Source organism: Camelina sativa, chromosome 4, assembly GCF_030686135.1.
Source record: "Camelina sativa cultivar CO46 ecotype springtype chromosome 4, ASM3068613v1".
NCBI lineage: Eukaryota > Viridiplantae > Streptophyta > Magnoliopsida > Brassicales > Brassicaceae > Camelina > Camelina sativa.
The window spans coordinates 15,730,900-15,744,738 of record NC_141883.1 but is presented as its reverse complement, the minus strand read 5'-3'; the positions used below and the strand labels follow the sequence as shown (position 1 = coordinate 15,744,738).

The window sequence follows — 13,839 nt, the reverse complement described above, 5'->3', positions numbered from 1 at the left end:
TAAACTATATATTTAAATTTAACTTGAATTTTATTCTCTTAATATTATTAATATCAGTAAAGTAATATAAATTATTGAATTTGACTATATATTGGCGACTTGCCAAAGCTTAATATTTGAATTTAAATATAATGATTATAATTATAGGAAAATTATTTTGTTGTTTTAAATGTATTATCTCGGAAAATGGTTCATTTTAAAACAAATAATCTAATTAGATATCATAGAAAAACATATTCTATATAGTATTGTATAGTTAATTGTAAATGCTATATATATTAAATTGTTTTATATTAATTTCAGCATATTGTGTAGATTTGTAGTAAAAATTTAGAACAATTATTGGTCATATTTTTTTGGTAGGAACATTGGTCATGTAATTTAATGAATTACATTTTAATTTATTTTTCTAATTTTCAAAAGCAAATAAATTTAATATAATAGATAATTGAAATATCTAAATTTTATAATAAAGAAAAATTGTAATAGAAATATAAAAATTTGGTAAAAAATTTATATTAATTTTTTTTTGTCATTTATTTGTTAAATTTGGGTTTATCTCGGGCTTTGTACTAAAAACCAATTGGTAATTAGTGGATTGGCCCTAACCTTTATATATCAACAATAGTCTCTTCAAACTTGCGATGTGGGACTTGGATTGTATCCAACAATCTCCCATTCAAATCAAAGACCACATGTGGGATATTAACACGCCTGTTCGAGATGATAATTGCATCTCGAACCGATCTCACTTGACCGATAATAAACCTATTCTTGGGCCCCCTTACTTGGGTTAACAAGATGCATGTTCGTATGCACTTTTCTAGGTCCACCAGAACTTAAAACATGAGCTCTAATACCATGTTAAATTTAGGTTTATCTTCGGATTGCTACTAAAAACTAATTGGTAATTAGTATATTGACTGTAACCTTTTATATATTAATAATAGTATGTTCATACTTCCACAAATCCAATATTATCGTCATCTTAAAAGTGTAATCATGGGAGAGAAACTAACAGATATATGATATATCACGATGAACATAGAGAATTTTCTTGGGAACCATCAAATATTTTAATTTTTCACAAGTTCTAGAAACATTTCTAAAGACATTTAGTTTCTGCACTTTAAATAATATAATGTTAAATGCATTTTGGAGTCTCAGCTACATGTTACTAGTCATAAAGTATGTGAGGAAAGAACATAATATATTATATATATATATATATGTCTCTATTAACCTATTATTCTAAAGATAGCATGGTTATTCTCTTCTCCTTTATTAAAGTTGTAACAATTTTCTTGTATTTGTTTAGAAATGTTTATGTATTTTGTAAATGTTAATCTATATAGTTTATTTGCCTGAGAAAAAAAACGTGTAACCGCCCTATTTCAAAGAGATGTGTTGTTTGATCAGAGTAGCAAATTTTGCTAATGGCAGCTGTTTGTGATGGGAAATAAAATATAAGACAATATAAAACCATTGTCAAATGAGCGTAGCCAACATTTATACAAGGCATTGCCTCAAATAGCTCAAAATACAACACTGCAAGTGAACCAAACAATGAGCATAGATCAGAGTCATAGTGACTGGTGATAAAAATTCTGCGGATGAGAGGAAAGATCAAGGATATATATATTAATCTTGATATAGATAGAAGTTGCAGGTGTGTTTTGTTAAAGACTTCGTGATTCTAAAATAAATCAATGAAGACACAGTTAGTATCATCTAATCGGAAAATGGTATTGACATGAAAATGTTTGTTTATTCTTTTAGTTTGTTAGAACAAAGCAAGAAATACTACACACACGAAGGTTGGGTTAATTATTTTGAAAATACATTTTTGACAAGAACAAAATTAATTATTTTCTGGATCCTCAACTAAATAATAAATTTTCATATAGTAAAATTTTTGAAAACTCTAAAATATGCATTATCAAAACATTATATTATTTTTAATTTTAATTTAAAGATTAAACTAGTTTTAGATAATATGATTAACTAATTTATATTTGACAACTTGAGTATTTTTGAAGTAATTTTGCTAGGTTACCTTAATTAAGCTCCAAATCATATACAATAGAACAAACAAAGATAATCATTGTTTGAAAGTAAATTATACGTTACAAAAAGGAAAAAAATAAATGTTTTTATACAACATGTTTCACCCATAAGTTACAATGTATACTCAATATGTCAATACGATCTTAAATTATTCATGCTTCTTCCATGGATAAAGCTTCTTCTCAGGCTTGTAAAAAACCCCATCTTTTCGAACGGAATAACCACATACGTAGCTAGGATAACACTGAGCAGAGGTGTCTGGATGAACGCTGACCGGGAAGTTGACAAACCCAAAAGTAGAACGAAGATGGCAATACGTGAAGGTGTGCCTGTTCTTACCGTCATACTTAAACTCAACCACGACGTACCGGTCTCCTGGTTTGCTCTTCTTCCATACCTTATTGCCACCCTTTGGGCATACAAATCCCGCGTTTCCATTCTTTAGACCGAATAGATCGTTGGTGATGACCATTCGTACAAGCGTATTTGGCCGTACCTTATACTCTGATGTATAGTCCTTCTTGTGGTACGCACGTAACGAGTTTACCTCTAACGATAAGTTTGAGATTTGTACAAGGACAAGGATGAGAAAATTTGTAACTAGGGTTTTGGGATTCATCTTCGTTATCTTTGAGTTCTTGTGTTTTGATATTATTTGAGTTACCTTATCTTTCAAGTTACAACTTTTGGAGTTTATTATGTATACAATTTTTCTCTCAAAACGGTTTTTTTTTCTCGTTTAATACGTTATTGTTACTTAGTTGGTGAACTAAATAGAGGAATAACAGTTCGGATCGAAAGGTGCTCCTTTGTTCTCATGTATATATTTGTTTCTTTCGTTAATTTGTTTTTGTTTCCCTTCCCTGTTAATACTAAAGAGGTATAACAATCGACTAAAAATAAAAATATGGTTTACTGTTTACGTCATATTAGTTACAATTTAATTATTATTATTATTATTATTTTTCTAACATGAAGGTGGTATATTTATAGAAATTGTAGTTACGTTTCAGAGTTTATTAGGTTCTTATTTGTTTAGGAGCTTTTTGGTATCTTCGATTCAGTTTAAGTTGATGCCTAGCCAAAGTAGCCAAATTTTAGTCACAAAATGAATATAGCTAGTCTAACTGATACCAATATATATATATATATATATATATATATATATAGTTTTTTACGGAAGTCAAAAAAATTTTGTAAATAAAAAAAAGAATGATAGGAGAATCATAATTTAAAATCTTTAACAAATTCTTCTAAATATAGTTACTAAAAATAATTATATTGTATATATTAAAAAATAAATCTTAGTTTTTAAAATTCTGATTAGTTTACAATTTTTAAAATTAATAAGTAATTTTTGTCCATAATTAATTAGAGAAAGATAATATATATATATATATATTTTGGAAACTAATAATTAATTATTTAAAAGATTTTATTAGTCTAATATTAAAATAACAGTTTTATTTTTAATGAAAATTAAACATTTGTCTTAAAATCAATATCATGACAATATAATTTTTTACACTTTATAAAGTTAGTAGGACTTTACAGGAATTGGATTAGTGATAGAATAACTATTTATTTTTATTTTTTACATTTTTTCCATATTATATGATTTGGATAGTTGTAGATACGGCCCACGTGCATGAAGCCCAAAAGGAATTAAAAAGAGAGACGAAAGAGATAAAACCCAAACTTAAAAGCTTCTTCTCTAAAATATCCAAAACTCCTAAGCATCAAAAACAAATCCTTTACCTCTCTGCACAATCACTCGCGAAGAAGAAGAAGAAGAAGAAAGAGGAAAACCAAAGATTCCTCCTTTTCTTTCTGGGCATTGCTTGTCTAATGCCAATTCCTGTTTTGGGTTCTCTTTATGGTTGATTCTTCTCTTATTCCATCGCCATGGGAGCTCAGAAGAGCATCCACGCTGGTAGAGGTCATCACTCTTATCTTTTTCTAAACCCATCTCTTTCAAAATTTCGTGTTTTTGGATCAGTATTAATGTGATAATCTGCTGAAATTTGATTGTAAATTTCACAACAACCAATAAATTTTGGAGGGGCTTTGACTCATTTCATATGCAATAGTGTTATGTGTATAAGTGTGGCATGAGTAAACAGTTTCTGCCACTTTTGTTATCAACCATCATGTGGGTTTGGTCTCACTTTTGAATGTCATGTAATCTTAAGATCGGATTGATTTGATGTTGTGGCTTCCATAAAGAGATACATTGGTTGTTTGTAAAGGAATCACCTTCTAAACCTTTTTGTTACTGATCATCATTGTGGGATAGGATTGATTTGATATGTGAAGGTTTTTTGATAAATGGTTTTCGATCGGCAGTGTCAATTTGTGAATTTTTGTTGTTGTTGATTGCAGCCAAGATTGATGTCAATGTGGATTTCACTCACAAGCTTTGTACTTCTTTAATGTTTCCTGCTTTCAGGTTTGCTCCCATCATCCATTTTTAACCAATACTCATGAAACTTGTACCTCTTTAGCTTCTTCGAACGGTACTTAACTTCATTTTGTTGCTGTTTGAACAGGGATACTAGCAGTCCTCTTTCTCTAGTGATTGGCAGGCAAGTTTTGTGATTTTATGCTACAACTTACAGTTTGTACAATCTGCAGAACTGAAATGCTCATATCTTTCTTTTTGAGTCAAGTGTTTTATTTGGGTCTGTTTGTTGCAGCCTCTGTATCAAACATCCAAATTTGTTTGGAGGAAGCGAGAAGCTTGATGTATCATGGGATAAAGGGTTGTATGATTCTAATGTATTGGTGGCTTTTAGGAGACCTAGACCTGAATGGCGACCACAACAGTGCTTCTTCATACAGGTACTCAATTCTTTTTATTTTGTTTTGTGACTGATCTATGAAGCTATCTTAGAAAGTGAATTTTCCATGTTCTGATATGGTTAATACATTCAAATTTTGGTAATCTGGTACAGCATTGTCTTTCACCCGAGATAGGGGTACACGGCACCCCAGTTGACAATTTTTCTCGGTCAGGGAGTGGAGGTGTAAATCTTTCTAAATTAGCTGTTGGTTTAGACTTGAGCGAGCCTGCAAGTTCAAAGTGGAGCAGCACAACCAGTGTAAAGTTTGAGGTACCCGCACATTACCTTCTTCAGACATTGTAGAACAAATAGTGTTCTTCTTTTTACTGTTTCGCTTCGCTGTAAAAGAGTAATATTCTCCATTGGTGCAGCATGTGCGTCCGATTAACGATGACGGACGCGCGATAACCAGAGATCTGGATGGATTTCCTATAACATGCAGGTGATATTAAATATCTCTTGCCTTGGTTTGTTTCCTTAAGCGCTAGCATAAAACTGATATTTACATCGTACAGAATTCTTTGCTATGCAGTGGAAATACACATGACAGTATGGTAGTTTTAAAGCAAGAATCCCGGTTTGCAAAGGCTACCGACCAAGGTCTTTCTCATGTAAGAAACTCATTTCTGTTTCATAGCCTAGGCAAATCGCGTAGTCATTTTACACTGGTTTCTCAACTTTTCTGTTCTTTCATACTGGTTTCTCGCATATTCAGTTCACCATGCAAATAGAACAAGGTATTCCGGTTGTGTCCAAGTGGCTTATCTTCAACCGTTTCAAGTTTGTTGCATCAAAAGGTGTCAGGTTGGGACCAGCTTTTCTCTTAGCAAGGTACTGACATAATCTTACATACTCTGTCTAAACAACTGAACATATAGATATCCTAGTTTTGCTGTGGTTCTTACCTCTTCTGTGACAGCTTGACAGGTGGTTCAATTGTAGGAGACATGGCACCTTATCAAGCATTTGCCATTGGTGGGCTAGGCAGTGTTCGGGGATATGGTGAGGGTGCTGTTGGATCAGGGCGGTCATGCCTTGTTGCTAATACAGAATTGGCGTTGCCTTTGGTACGTGGAGCTATTGATTTGGTCTTCAGAATTATCAAATGGTTTCTCCTGTTAAGCTTTCATTGAGCTTTGGTTCCTTTTGTGTACAGAACGAGATGACAGAAGGGACCATCTTCTTGGATTGTGGAACGGACCTAGGCTCAAGCCGCCTTGTCCCCGGTAAGTGCACTCTGCCTGCTTTGAACAAGACCCATAAAGAAGTTGTTGGGACATGGAAATGATAAAGCTGTTACGGAATTGGTTTCAGGAAACCCTTCGCTGAGACAAGGGAAGCCGGGGTTTGGGTATGGATTCGGGTATGGGCTACGGTTCAAGTCTCCATTGGGCCACCTTCAGGTTGACTATGCCATAAATGCTTTCAACCAGAAGACTCTTTACTTCGGTGTCACCAATCTTGCTTCATCAACATAGTTTAATAGAATAAAGCAATCAAGGAGAAGCACATATTCAGTGTCTTGATTCAAGGATATACTTGTGTAATTACGGTGGGATCAGAAACGCCACAAGATGAGGCAAACACAGCCCAAGGTGATGCTGGTAAACAATTGACAGAGTTCCTGAGAAGATAAATGAAGTGCTGTCATAGGAATCAGTCCTGTAATACTACAGAACTACTAGTCTTAATTGTCTTGGTATATAATACAGCTGCCAGAGTTTTGTGTTGAAAGCTGCGGGTTTCATAGAGAAGAGAACACACATTTCACTTTGCGAATACACGTATATTGCTTTTACATATCTGAGTTGAAGTATGGTTATAAACTGAGATAACTATTAAGATCGACTCTTGACTAACTCTGAAAACAAGTTGGTTGAAGCAAGCCAGATTTGACCAGAATAGGAACATTCCGCTTGCTGCAGTTTCGTGTTACATTTCATAAACCATTAGAGTGAATCACCAAAGAGGTTAACTTACGTGGTACAAACAAACAAACAAACAAATACAGAACTCCTCAAGAAGCTCAAAAGAAATTGTTGAACTGACTGGTAAGAGAGCTCTTGAGGTTCGAATACAGACCATAAAGAGAATACTGCTTAAGATTCTCAACTTCATACCACGAGTTAAGAACCCTCAAGTGTTTATCAGTGCCGGAAAACGCAAGCTGGATCCCGAGACTACAGTCCACCGTACCTCCCCGAACTTTACAGCTCGGCGTTCTAATCGCACAATCCTGCCTGTTGAGACACACAAAATTCTGATTCCCTTTGCAAGACGCACACCCGTCTCTCTTCCAATACAGATTTTGAAGCCTACCTTTCTGAAACTCCATCACCTTCAAACACCATAAAATTAACAAGGTTATATAATTCAGATTCTTCAGTCATGGTAACAAAAATAAAATAAAAAAGGGTTTCTTTCTTACCAAAGTAAAACTGGTAACGATGAAAGTACTGTTAGCAATAAAAGCCGGTATAGACCTCGCCGCGTATTTCCGACCCGCAAACGCCACCATATATCCACCATAGTTGTCCTGAAGATACATTTGCATAATAATGATTAGACATATACTGTCTGTACCTAACATTTTTACTATAAGTAGACAAGACATGTAATTAGAGTAAAGTCAACACTAAATCTTTCAAAGAAACCAAAGTCAAACTAAATTCACATTTTCCTAATCTGACTCACTAAACTAATTCGATTTTATTTTAATAAACGAAAAAAAAATGACGAACTCAGATTTTTTTTTTTTGTTTTTTTTGGTGTTGTTACCGGGAAAAAAGCGGAGGTGTTGATGGAGAGGAGAGAGATCTCATCGACCTTAGGACGGAAGATAGAGAGCTGTGAATTCATGGCGGCGAGAGTGAGACGACGGTCACAGGGAGAGAGAAGAACTGTTTGATTAAGGAAGAAAGAAGGACGAGAGGAGAATGCGATTCCGAATGTGAATCCATCGGATCTTTGGATTTTGGTGTCGGAGCACGGGGAATATATATGGTTTGTGTTTGAACCTCCTCCGACGACGACGTCTCCGCCTAAGGCTACGGCGTTGTGGAAACTGGTTGTTGTTGTGATTAGAAGAATCACGACGGTGGAGATGAGGTGTGTTAGGGTTTTCGAAGAACACATTTTTTTTTTTTTTTGAAATGGATTTTGGGGGAAGTGAGAGTGTGTGTGAATGTGAACTGAGTCTGTGTGGCTTTTGGTTTTCACGTTTTCGTCACCGGAAAATTCGAAAAGGTTTTTTTTTTTAAAGGAAAAAAAATATGGGTGAATTAGGTGAGTAACCAAAAAAAAACTAATAAATAATATAACTATTGAAAAAATTTGAAATTTAAGAGTAAGGGTTGAGTGATTGTCAAAAAAAAGAGTAAGGGTTGAGCAAATTACTTTTTTGGGTTTTATGATTTAAGGGTAGTAGTGGATGAGGTGAACGGCTGTGGTGCTAGACGGTGGTCCGGCGATGGTCCGGTGGTGGTCCGACGATGGTCAGGCGGTGGTTTGGCGATGGTTAGGCGGTGGTCCGACGATGGTCAGGCGGTGGTTTGGCGATGGTCCGGCATGTGGTTCGGCGGTAGGCCGGCGGTGGGCTGGCGGTGGGCTGGCGGTGGGCTGGAGGTGGTCCGGCATGTGGTCCGGCGATAGTCTGGCGTGTGGTTCGGCGGTGGGCCGGCGGTGGGTCGGCGGTGGGCTGGAGATGGTCCGGCGGTGGGCCGGCGGTGGGCCGGCGGTGGACCTGCGGTGGGCCGGCGGTGAGCCGGCGGTCGGAGTTGGTGTGATGGTAATAGAAAGTGGTTGTTAGGAAGCAGGGGGTGTGGTTTGTAGTGGAAGAAGTTGTTGGTATAGTAGGGATAAATATGTCTATATTGTATATTATACAGAATATATAGTAGGTTTATGGTTAGAGTAGTCAATTAGTTAATTTTGGGTTTTTTTTAAGTCATTCTTGCCAATTCTCCAAAAAATATTATCTTTTTGGTTAAAGGTGCCTCCATGCTTCGTGTGATATATACCTTTTTCGAATTCATTGCTTTTTTTTTTTGGCTCAACATCTACTCTTCATTCACCAAAGGATAGTAATTAAATCCTTACACAATCTTACACAAATTATAATTCCGCTAATTGTTTTAACCAAATTGGCACTAAAGAAAATATGCGAGAAACATAATTCTCCAAAGAGATAGCCTCTCTCGCAACTTTGTCAGCCACTTGATTACTCTCACGAGGTGTGTAATGCAGCTTCACCTCTTCAAAGTGCTGGAAAGCTTGTCTTATGTCCTGAATTATTGGCCCAAGGAACGGGACATCTCTTCCATCATTCATTATGGACACAAGTTGTTGAGAATCTGACTCAAAGATCAACTTCCTATAGTTGAATCTGGAGAGCATAAGCACTGCATTTCTTAGAGCTATGATTTCAGATTCCAGCACTGTGTTCACTCTTGGCATAGCCCTCATTTCCACCCATAACACTTGTCCATTCTCATTCCTCACTACCCAACCAAGACCAGTGTTTGTTCCATTCTCACTCCAAGCCCCATCACTGTTACACTTTATCCAGTCTGTAGGAGGAGGAATCCAGGAGGTTGTTGCGCTGTTGGTGCTTTGGTGGGCTTCAGTGTGTTGCTGGGGTGGTTTTTGAAGCCTCCATTCATCTTCATCTTCCTTCGCCTTCTCAGTGAGCTCTAGAGCTGAAAATTCTTTACCTTGGAATAATAGACTGTTCCTATTTTTCCAAAGTCTCCATAGAACCCAGATCAGGCGTGAGCTATGTAAGGATCCTTAGGGGTGAAACTCCGTGATGTTCAGCACATAATGGAGATTTTGGTAAATAGAATCTGACCATTCTCCCTCAGGGGATACAGGGAAGGAAGATAAAGCCCATGTCAATCTTGAAAAGGTGCATTTGAATAGAAGGTGGTTAACTGTTTCTCTACTACTTGAGCACCTGCAAGAAGAGTTATCTCGAGCAACATGTTTGTGGGCAAGATTACTTGAGACCGACAGACAGTTGGCCAAGCATTTCCATAGGAAATGACGGATTTTGGGGGGAACATCAGTTTTCTAGACTTGTTTATATATGGGAGATAAGCTCGGTTGGAGAACCTCTTGTAACTCGTTCCTTTTGTTGATGATCTCGCTTAGAACCCAGTAGCCAGACTTGACTGAGTAATGCCCTGATCTGCTGTAGTCCCAAGCGTATCTGTCTCTCGTTAGCCTTCCCCCTTGTCTCAGTTGCAGGATCTTTCTAGCAGCTTCCTCTGGTAGGATTATGGAAATGAGGTCCTGCTTCCATTCTCTTCCACAATCCTCAATTAGATCTTTAACTACTCGGATTCTCGAGACAGTCTGGTGTAATTCTGGAGGAATATTCCTAGTCGAATACACCGCTTGAGCTGGTTTTGCACCTAGCCACTGGTGTTGCCAGATATTGATGGATTCACCGGTGCCAATTATGGCTCGTAATCCCTGCCTTATCATATTCTGAGCCTCGTGGATACTTCTCCAATATGAAGGACGAGATCCGAGTGGAGCATTGAGGGGGTCTGACTTACTGAAGTACCTACTTCTGTAAATTTGTGCCATTAGCGATTCAGGTTTGGTCAGCATCCTCCATAATTTTTTCCCCAATAATACTATATTAAACCGTTCAATATCCTTGAACCCCAATCCACCCTCCGCTTTGGGCCAACTGAGATGCTCCCATGCTTTCCAGTGGATGCCTTTACCCTCTCTCCCACCAAAAATCAGCCATTGTCGAAGCTAGCTGCTCACAAGTGGTTTTTGGGAGCTTAAAACACGTCATTGTATAGGCTGGGAGGGCTAAGGCCACCGATTTTAGAAGAACTTTTTTACCACCTGGAGAGAGGAAAATATTCTGCCAACCATTCACTTTTGTGTGCATTCTCTCTTGAAGAAAATTCAGTCTATTCCGGAAGCCCCAAGTAGAAGCCTTGACCACCTTCTTTCTCTATTCCCAGACTTTGTTTAATACCACTTCTTCGATCTTGTGGCACATTCTTTCCAAAGTGAATACAAGATTTTTGATAGTTCACCCTTTGGCCTGAGGCTAAGCTGTATTCTTCAATGATTCTGATCAGTTGGCTCAATTCTGCTTCGTTTTCCTTACAATAGAACATGCTATCGTCGGCGAATAAGAGATGGGAGACTGGAGGGGCTCTTCTGGCTACCTTGAGACCTGTGATCTGACTTTTCCTCTCTGCTACTTGTAGAGTCTTCACCAGCATTTCGATACAGATCACAAAAAGATAAGGAAAGAGGGGATCTCCCTGCCTTAGTCCTCTTATTGGTGTTATTTCTCCATAGGCCGCACCATTTATCAAGACTTGGTACTTGACTGATTTCACACATGCCATCACTAGCTTAATCCATTCATCTGCATAACCTAGAACCCTCATTGCTTGCTCTAGGAATGGCCATTCCACTCGGTCAAAAACCTTAGAACTTAGCGCATGAAGAAGTTCGTGAGCAATCAAGATATTGTCGCTAATGAGACGACCCTCTACAAAAGCTGCCTGCGTTTCAGAGATCACTGTAGGCAAGGTTTTCTTCAGTCTTGCTGCCAGTACTTTACCAATGATCTTGAAGACCACATTACAAAGGCTAATGGGTCTGAATTCTGTCATTCTCTCTGCCTTCAGTGTCTTGGGGATGAGGCATATGTTGGTTTTGTTCATATCTTCCTCAATGCAACCAGTCATGAAGAAATACCTCACCATACTGACGACCTTGGGCCCCAACTTGTCCCAAAACTGTTGGAAAAAGAATCTGATCATACCATCCGGTCCAGGGCACTTGTGGGGATTGATATTAAATACAACTTTCTTCACTTCCTCGTCTGTCGCTGGTGCTAAGAGCATTGTATTCATAGTGGTTTCAATCGAGGGGCTTACCTCATACAGTTCCTTTATTTGGTATCCCACATCTTCAGACGTAAACAACTTTTTAAAATAGGCTTCAGCCACTTTTCCCATCTGCGCATCAACGGTCCACTCTTTTCCCTCCTCATCGAACAAATTGTGGATTCGATTTTGTGCTCTCCTGTTTTTAGTTGCAGAATGAAAGAACTTGTTGTTCTTGTCTCGATTTTGGATCCAGGTGAGTCTGCATTTATCTTGCCAGAATTGTTCTTCATTGAGATACTCCCGATTGATCACTTTTTTTAGATGAGCTATCTCAACCCTATCGAATGAGGCTTGTCGGGTGGCAACATCCAATCTGAGTTGAAGATCCTGGAGTCTTGCAACTGAGTTAGGTTTGTTGGACCTTTTCCACCTTGAAATCTCCTTTCTACAATTCGCAATTAGCTCCATCATATTTGTTCCCTCCTCCGAGGGGTAAGTTCCTAGGTACTCTGAAACCGTCTCCAAAAATCTCTCCCTCTGGATCCATCTCTTATCATATCTGAAGTTTGCACGCCTACTGCAGTCCTCTTCAGCCAGGACATTTATCAGGGGGCTGTGGTCTGAGCAGATCTTAGAAAGATAAGTAGCCTGAGCTTTGGGGAACAACTCCGCCCATGATTGATTTAAAACCGATCTATCTAATCGACATTGGACCAATTCATCATTCCGGTTCCCATACCATGAAAACTGGTATCCTAGGTGCTTCAACTCCCATAATCCACATGATGATAGCATTTGTCTAAACTCTCTACATGATGCATCAGACCTCAATGGCCCTCCACGTTTCTCCTGTGGGTTCACCAGCTCGTTGAAGTCACCTGTTAACATCCAGGGACCATCTCTTAGCATTCCCATTCTTGTTAGTCTCTCCCAGAGTTTCCCCCTTTCACTTTGAACATGATCGCCGTAAATGCAGGTTAGGTAAAAGTCTTTATCCTGCCATTTGACTAGCACATCGATCAATCTTTTATCTGATTGTAGTATTAGAATATGAACTGACTCTTTCCACATCAATGCTAGACCCCCCTCTTAGGCCCTTTGGTTCTACTGTATATAGATCACAATAGCCTAGATGCCCAACAACGTTTTCTAGGTAACTCCTTTTCTTTTTGGTCTCACAGAGGAATGTTATCTCAGGGAAAAACCGACCTTGAATTTCCCTTAGATGTCGAATTGTAGGGGTATTCCCCACCCCCTGACAGTTCCAACTCAATATCCTCATAATTTGTTTGAAGGATTGGAATTAACCATCAACCCTTCTTCCAAGTTTTTGTCACTGCTGTTCCCAGGCTTCGAGCCAGAGGAATGAGGACGTGAGCTGCCTCCGAGGAGACTGACTGATTCGACTGATGAGCTGCTCCAAGAACAGTGATCAGAGTGAGCCGCCATGTTGGCAGAATGATTCGAATGAGCTGCCACTTGGGCAGAATGAACTGAGGGATTAGATTAGGATCTTGCTGATGGAGAGGTGGATGAAACCTGGGATCCCAATCTTTTAAATACGGAATTGGAAGGACTTGGTTTTTCATTTGATCCTTTACGCTCTACTTCTTTGATCTTTTCTGTACTTAATTGAGCCCAATCTTTCAAATACCGATGGAGAAGCCAAATTCTCTCGCCTGATCCGTTTCTTGCTTTCTTGGCAGCTCTGTCACCACCACTAGAGCTTCTTCTTCGCTTAGAGACAGAGGAAGGATGATCTACTATGTCAGGATAATCACCTTCCTTTGGTAGATTATCACTACCTTGAGGCTGAGTCTCAAATCTGGCTTTTAGTCGCCAGATTTGGAGAGGTACATCATCGTTCCGTTTACCAGCCTGGCCTGCCCATTGAAGACGGTCCATGACATTTCTACTCTGACTTCCTGGAATAGAGCGCTGTCTTGAATTTGACTGAGAGTCCTTGTCCGATTGTGGAACTAATGGAACTACTTTAACACCTTGAAGAATACTTTTCCCTTTCCTCTGATCCTTTGGTTCATTCGTTCTGTTGCCTC

General features: G+C 38.3%; 3 protein-coding genes across 4 annotated transcripts; 1 reads left to right on the top strand and 2 right to left on the bottom strand.

The window, feature by feature from the left end:
* Positions 1 to 2,204: 2,204 nt before the first annotated feature.
* On the bottom strand, positions 2,205 to 2,692 carry LOC104783744 (uncharacterized). Its single transcript, XM_010508861.2, has one exon. The coding sequence runs from the start codon at positions 2,684 to 2,686 to the stop codon at positions 2,216 to 2,218; it is 471 nt and encodes a 156-aa protein (XP_010507163.2). The 5' UTR covers positions 2,687 to 2,692; the 3' UTR covers positions 2,205 to 2,215.
* A 1,070-nt stretch (positions 2,693 to 3,762) lies between these two features.
* On the top strand, positions 3,763 to 6,710 carry LOC104780271 (protein SUPPRESSOR OF PPI1 LOCUS 2, chloroplastic-like). 2 transcript variants are annotated; one of them, XM_010504772.3, is made up of 11 exons: positions 3,763 to 4,006; positions 4,450 to 4,516; positions 4,617 to 4,652; positions 4,764 to 4,908; positions 5,022 to 5,180; positions 5,282 to 5,352; positions 5,443 to 5,521; positions 5,626 to 5,741; positions 5,830 to 5,977; positions 6,067 to 6,136; positions 6,225 to 6,710. In XM_010504772.3, exons 1-11 carry the CDS (start codon positions 3,973 to 3,975, stop codon positions 6,386 to 6,388), a joined length of 1,089 nt encoding a protein of 362 aa, XP_010503074.1. In that variant the 5' UTR covers positions 3,763 to 3,972; the 3' UTR covers positions 6,389 to 6,710. The 2 variants fall into 2 exon arrangements, with proteins under 2 accessions (XP_010503074.1, XP_087366322.1); XM_087510196.1 differs by having other exon boundaries at positions 3,802 to 4,006; positions 5,426 to 5,521.
* Positions 6,711 to 6,801: 91 nt separating this feature from the next.
* Positions 6,802 to 8,293, bottom strand: LOC104780270 (uncharacterized). Its single transcript, XM_010504770.3, has 3 exons — positions 7,689 to 8,293; positions 7,339 to 7,446; positions 6,802 to 7,248 (listed from the first exon to the last, which is right to left on the bottom strand). Exons 1-3 carry the CDS (start codon positions 8,043 to 8,045, stop codon positions 6,937 to 6,939), a joined length of 777 nt encoding a protein of 258 aa, XP_010503072.2. The 5' UTR covers positions 8,046 to 8,293; the 3' UTR covers positions 6,802 to 6,936.
* Between the last annotated feature and the right edge of the window lie 5,546 nt (positions 8,294 to 13,839).

What these genes read in the sequence shown, in the direction of transcription:
- LOC104780270 (XM_010504770.3), bottom strand. Translation starts at nt 8,045, where the DNA reads ATGTGTTCTTCGAAAACCCTAACACACCTCATCTCCACCGTCGTGATT. An exon ending in ACACCTCCGCTTTTTTCCCG is followed by an intron (nt 7,447 to 7,688) that starts GTAACAACACCA and finishes ATGTATCTTCAG; the next exon opens with GACAACTATGGTGGATATAT. An exon ending in TCGTTACCAGTTTTACTTTG is followed by an intron (nt 7,249 to 7,338) that starts GTAAGAAAGAAA and finishes TGGTGTTTGAAG; the next exon opens with GTGATGGAGTTTCAGAAAGG.
- LOC104783744 (XM_010508861.2), bottom strand. Translation starts at nt 2,686, where the DNA reads ATGAATCCCAAAACCCTAGTTACAAATTTTCTCATCCTTGTCCTTGTA.
- LOC104780271 (XM_010504772.3), top strand. Translation starts at nt 3,973, where the DNA reads ATGGGAGCTCAGAAGAGCATCCACGCTGGTAGAG. An exon ending in CCGACCAAGGTCTTTCTCAT is followed by an intron (nt 5,522 to 5,625) that starts GTAAGAAACTCA and finishes TCGCATATTCAG; the next exon opens with TTCACCATGCAAATAGAACA. An exon ending in CCAGCTTTTCTCTTAGCAAG is followed by an intron (nt 5,742 to 5,829) that starts GTACTGACATAA and finishes CTTCTGTGACAG; the next exon opens with CTTGACAGGTGGTTCAATTG.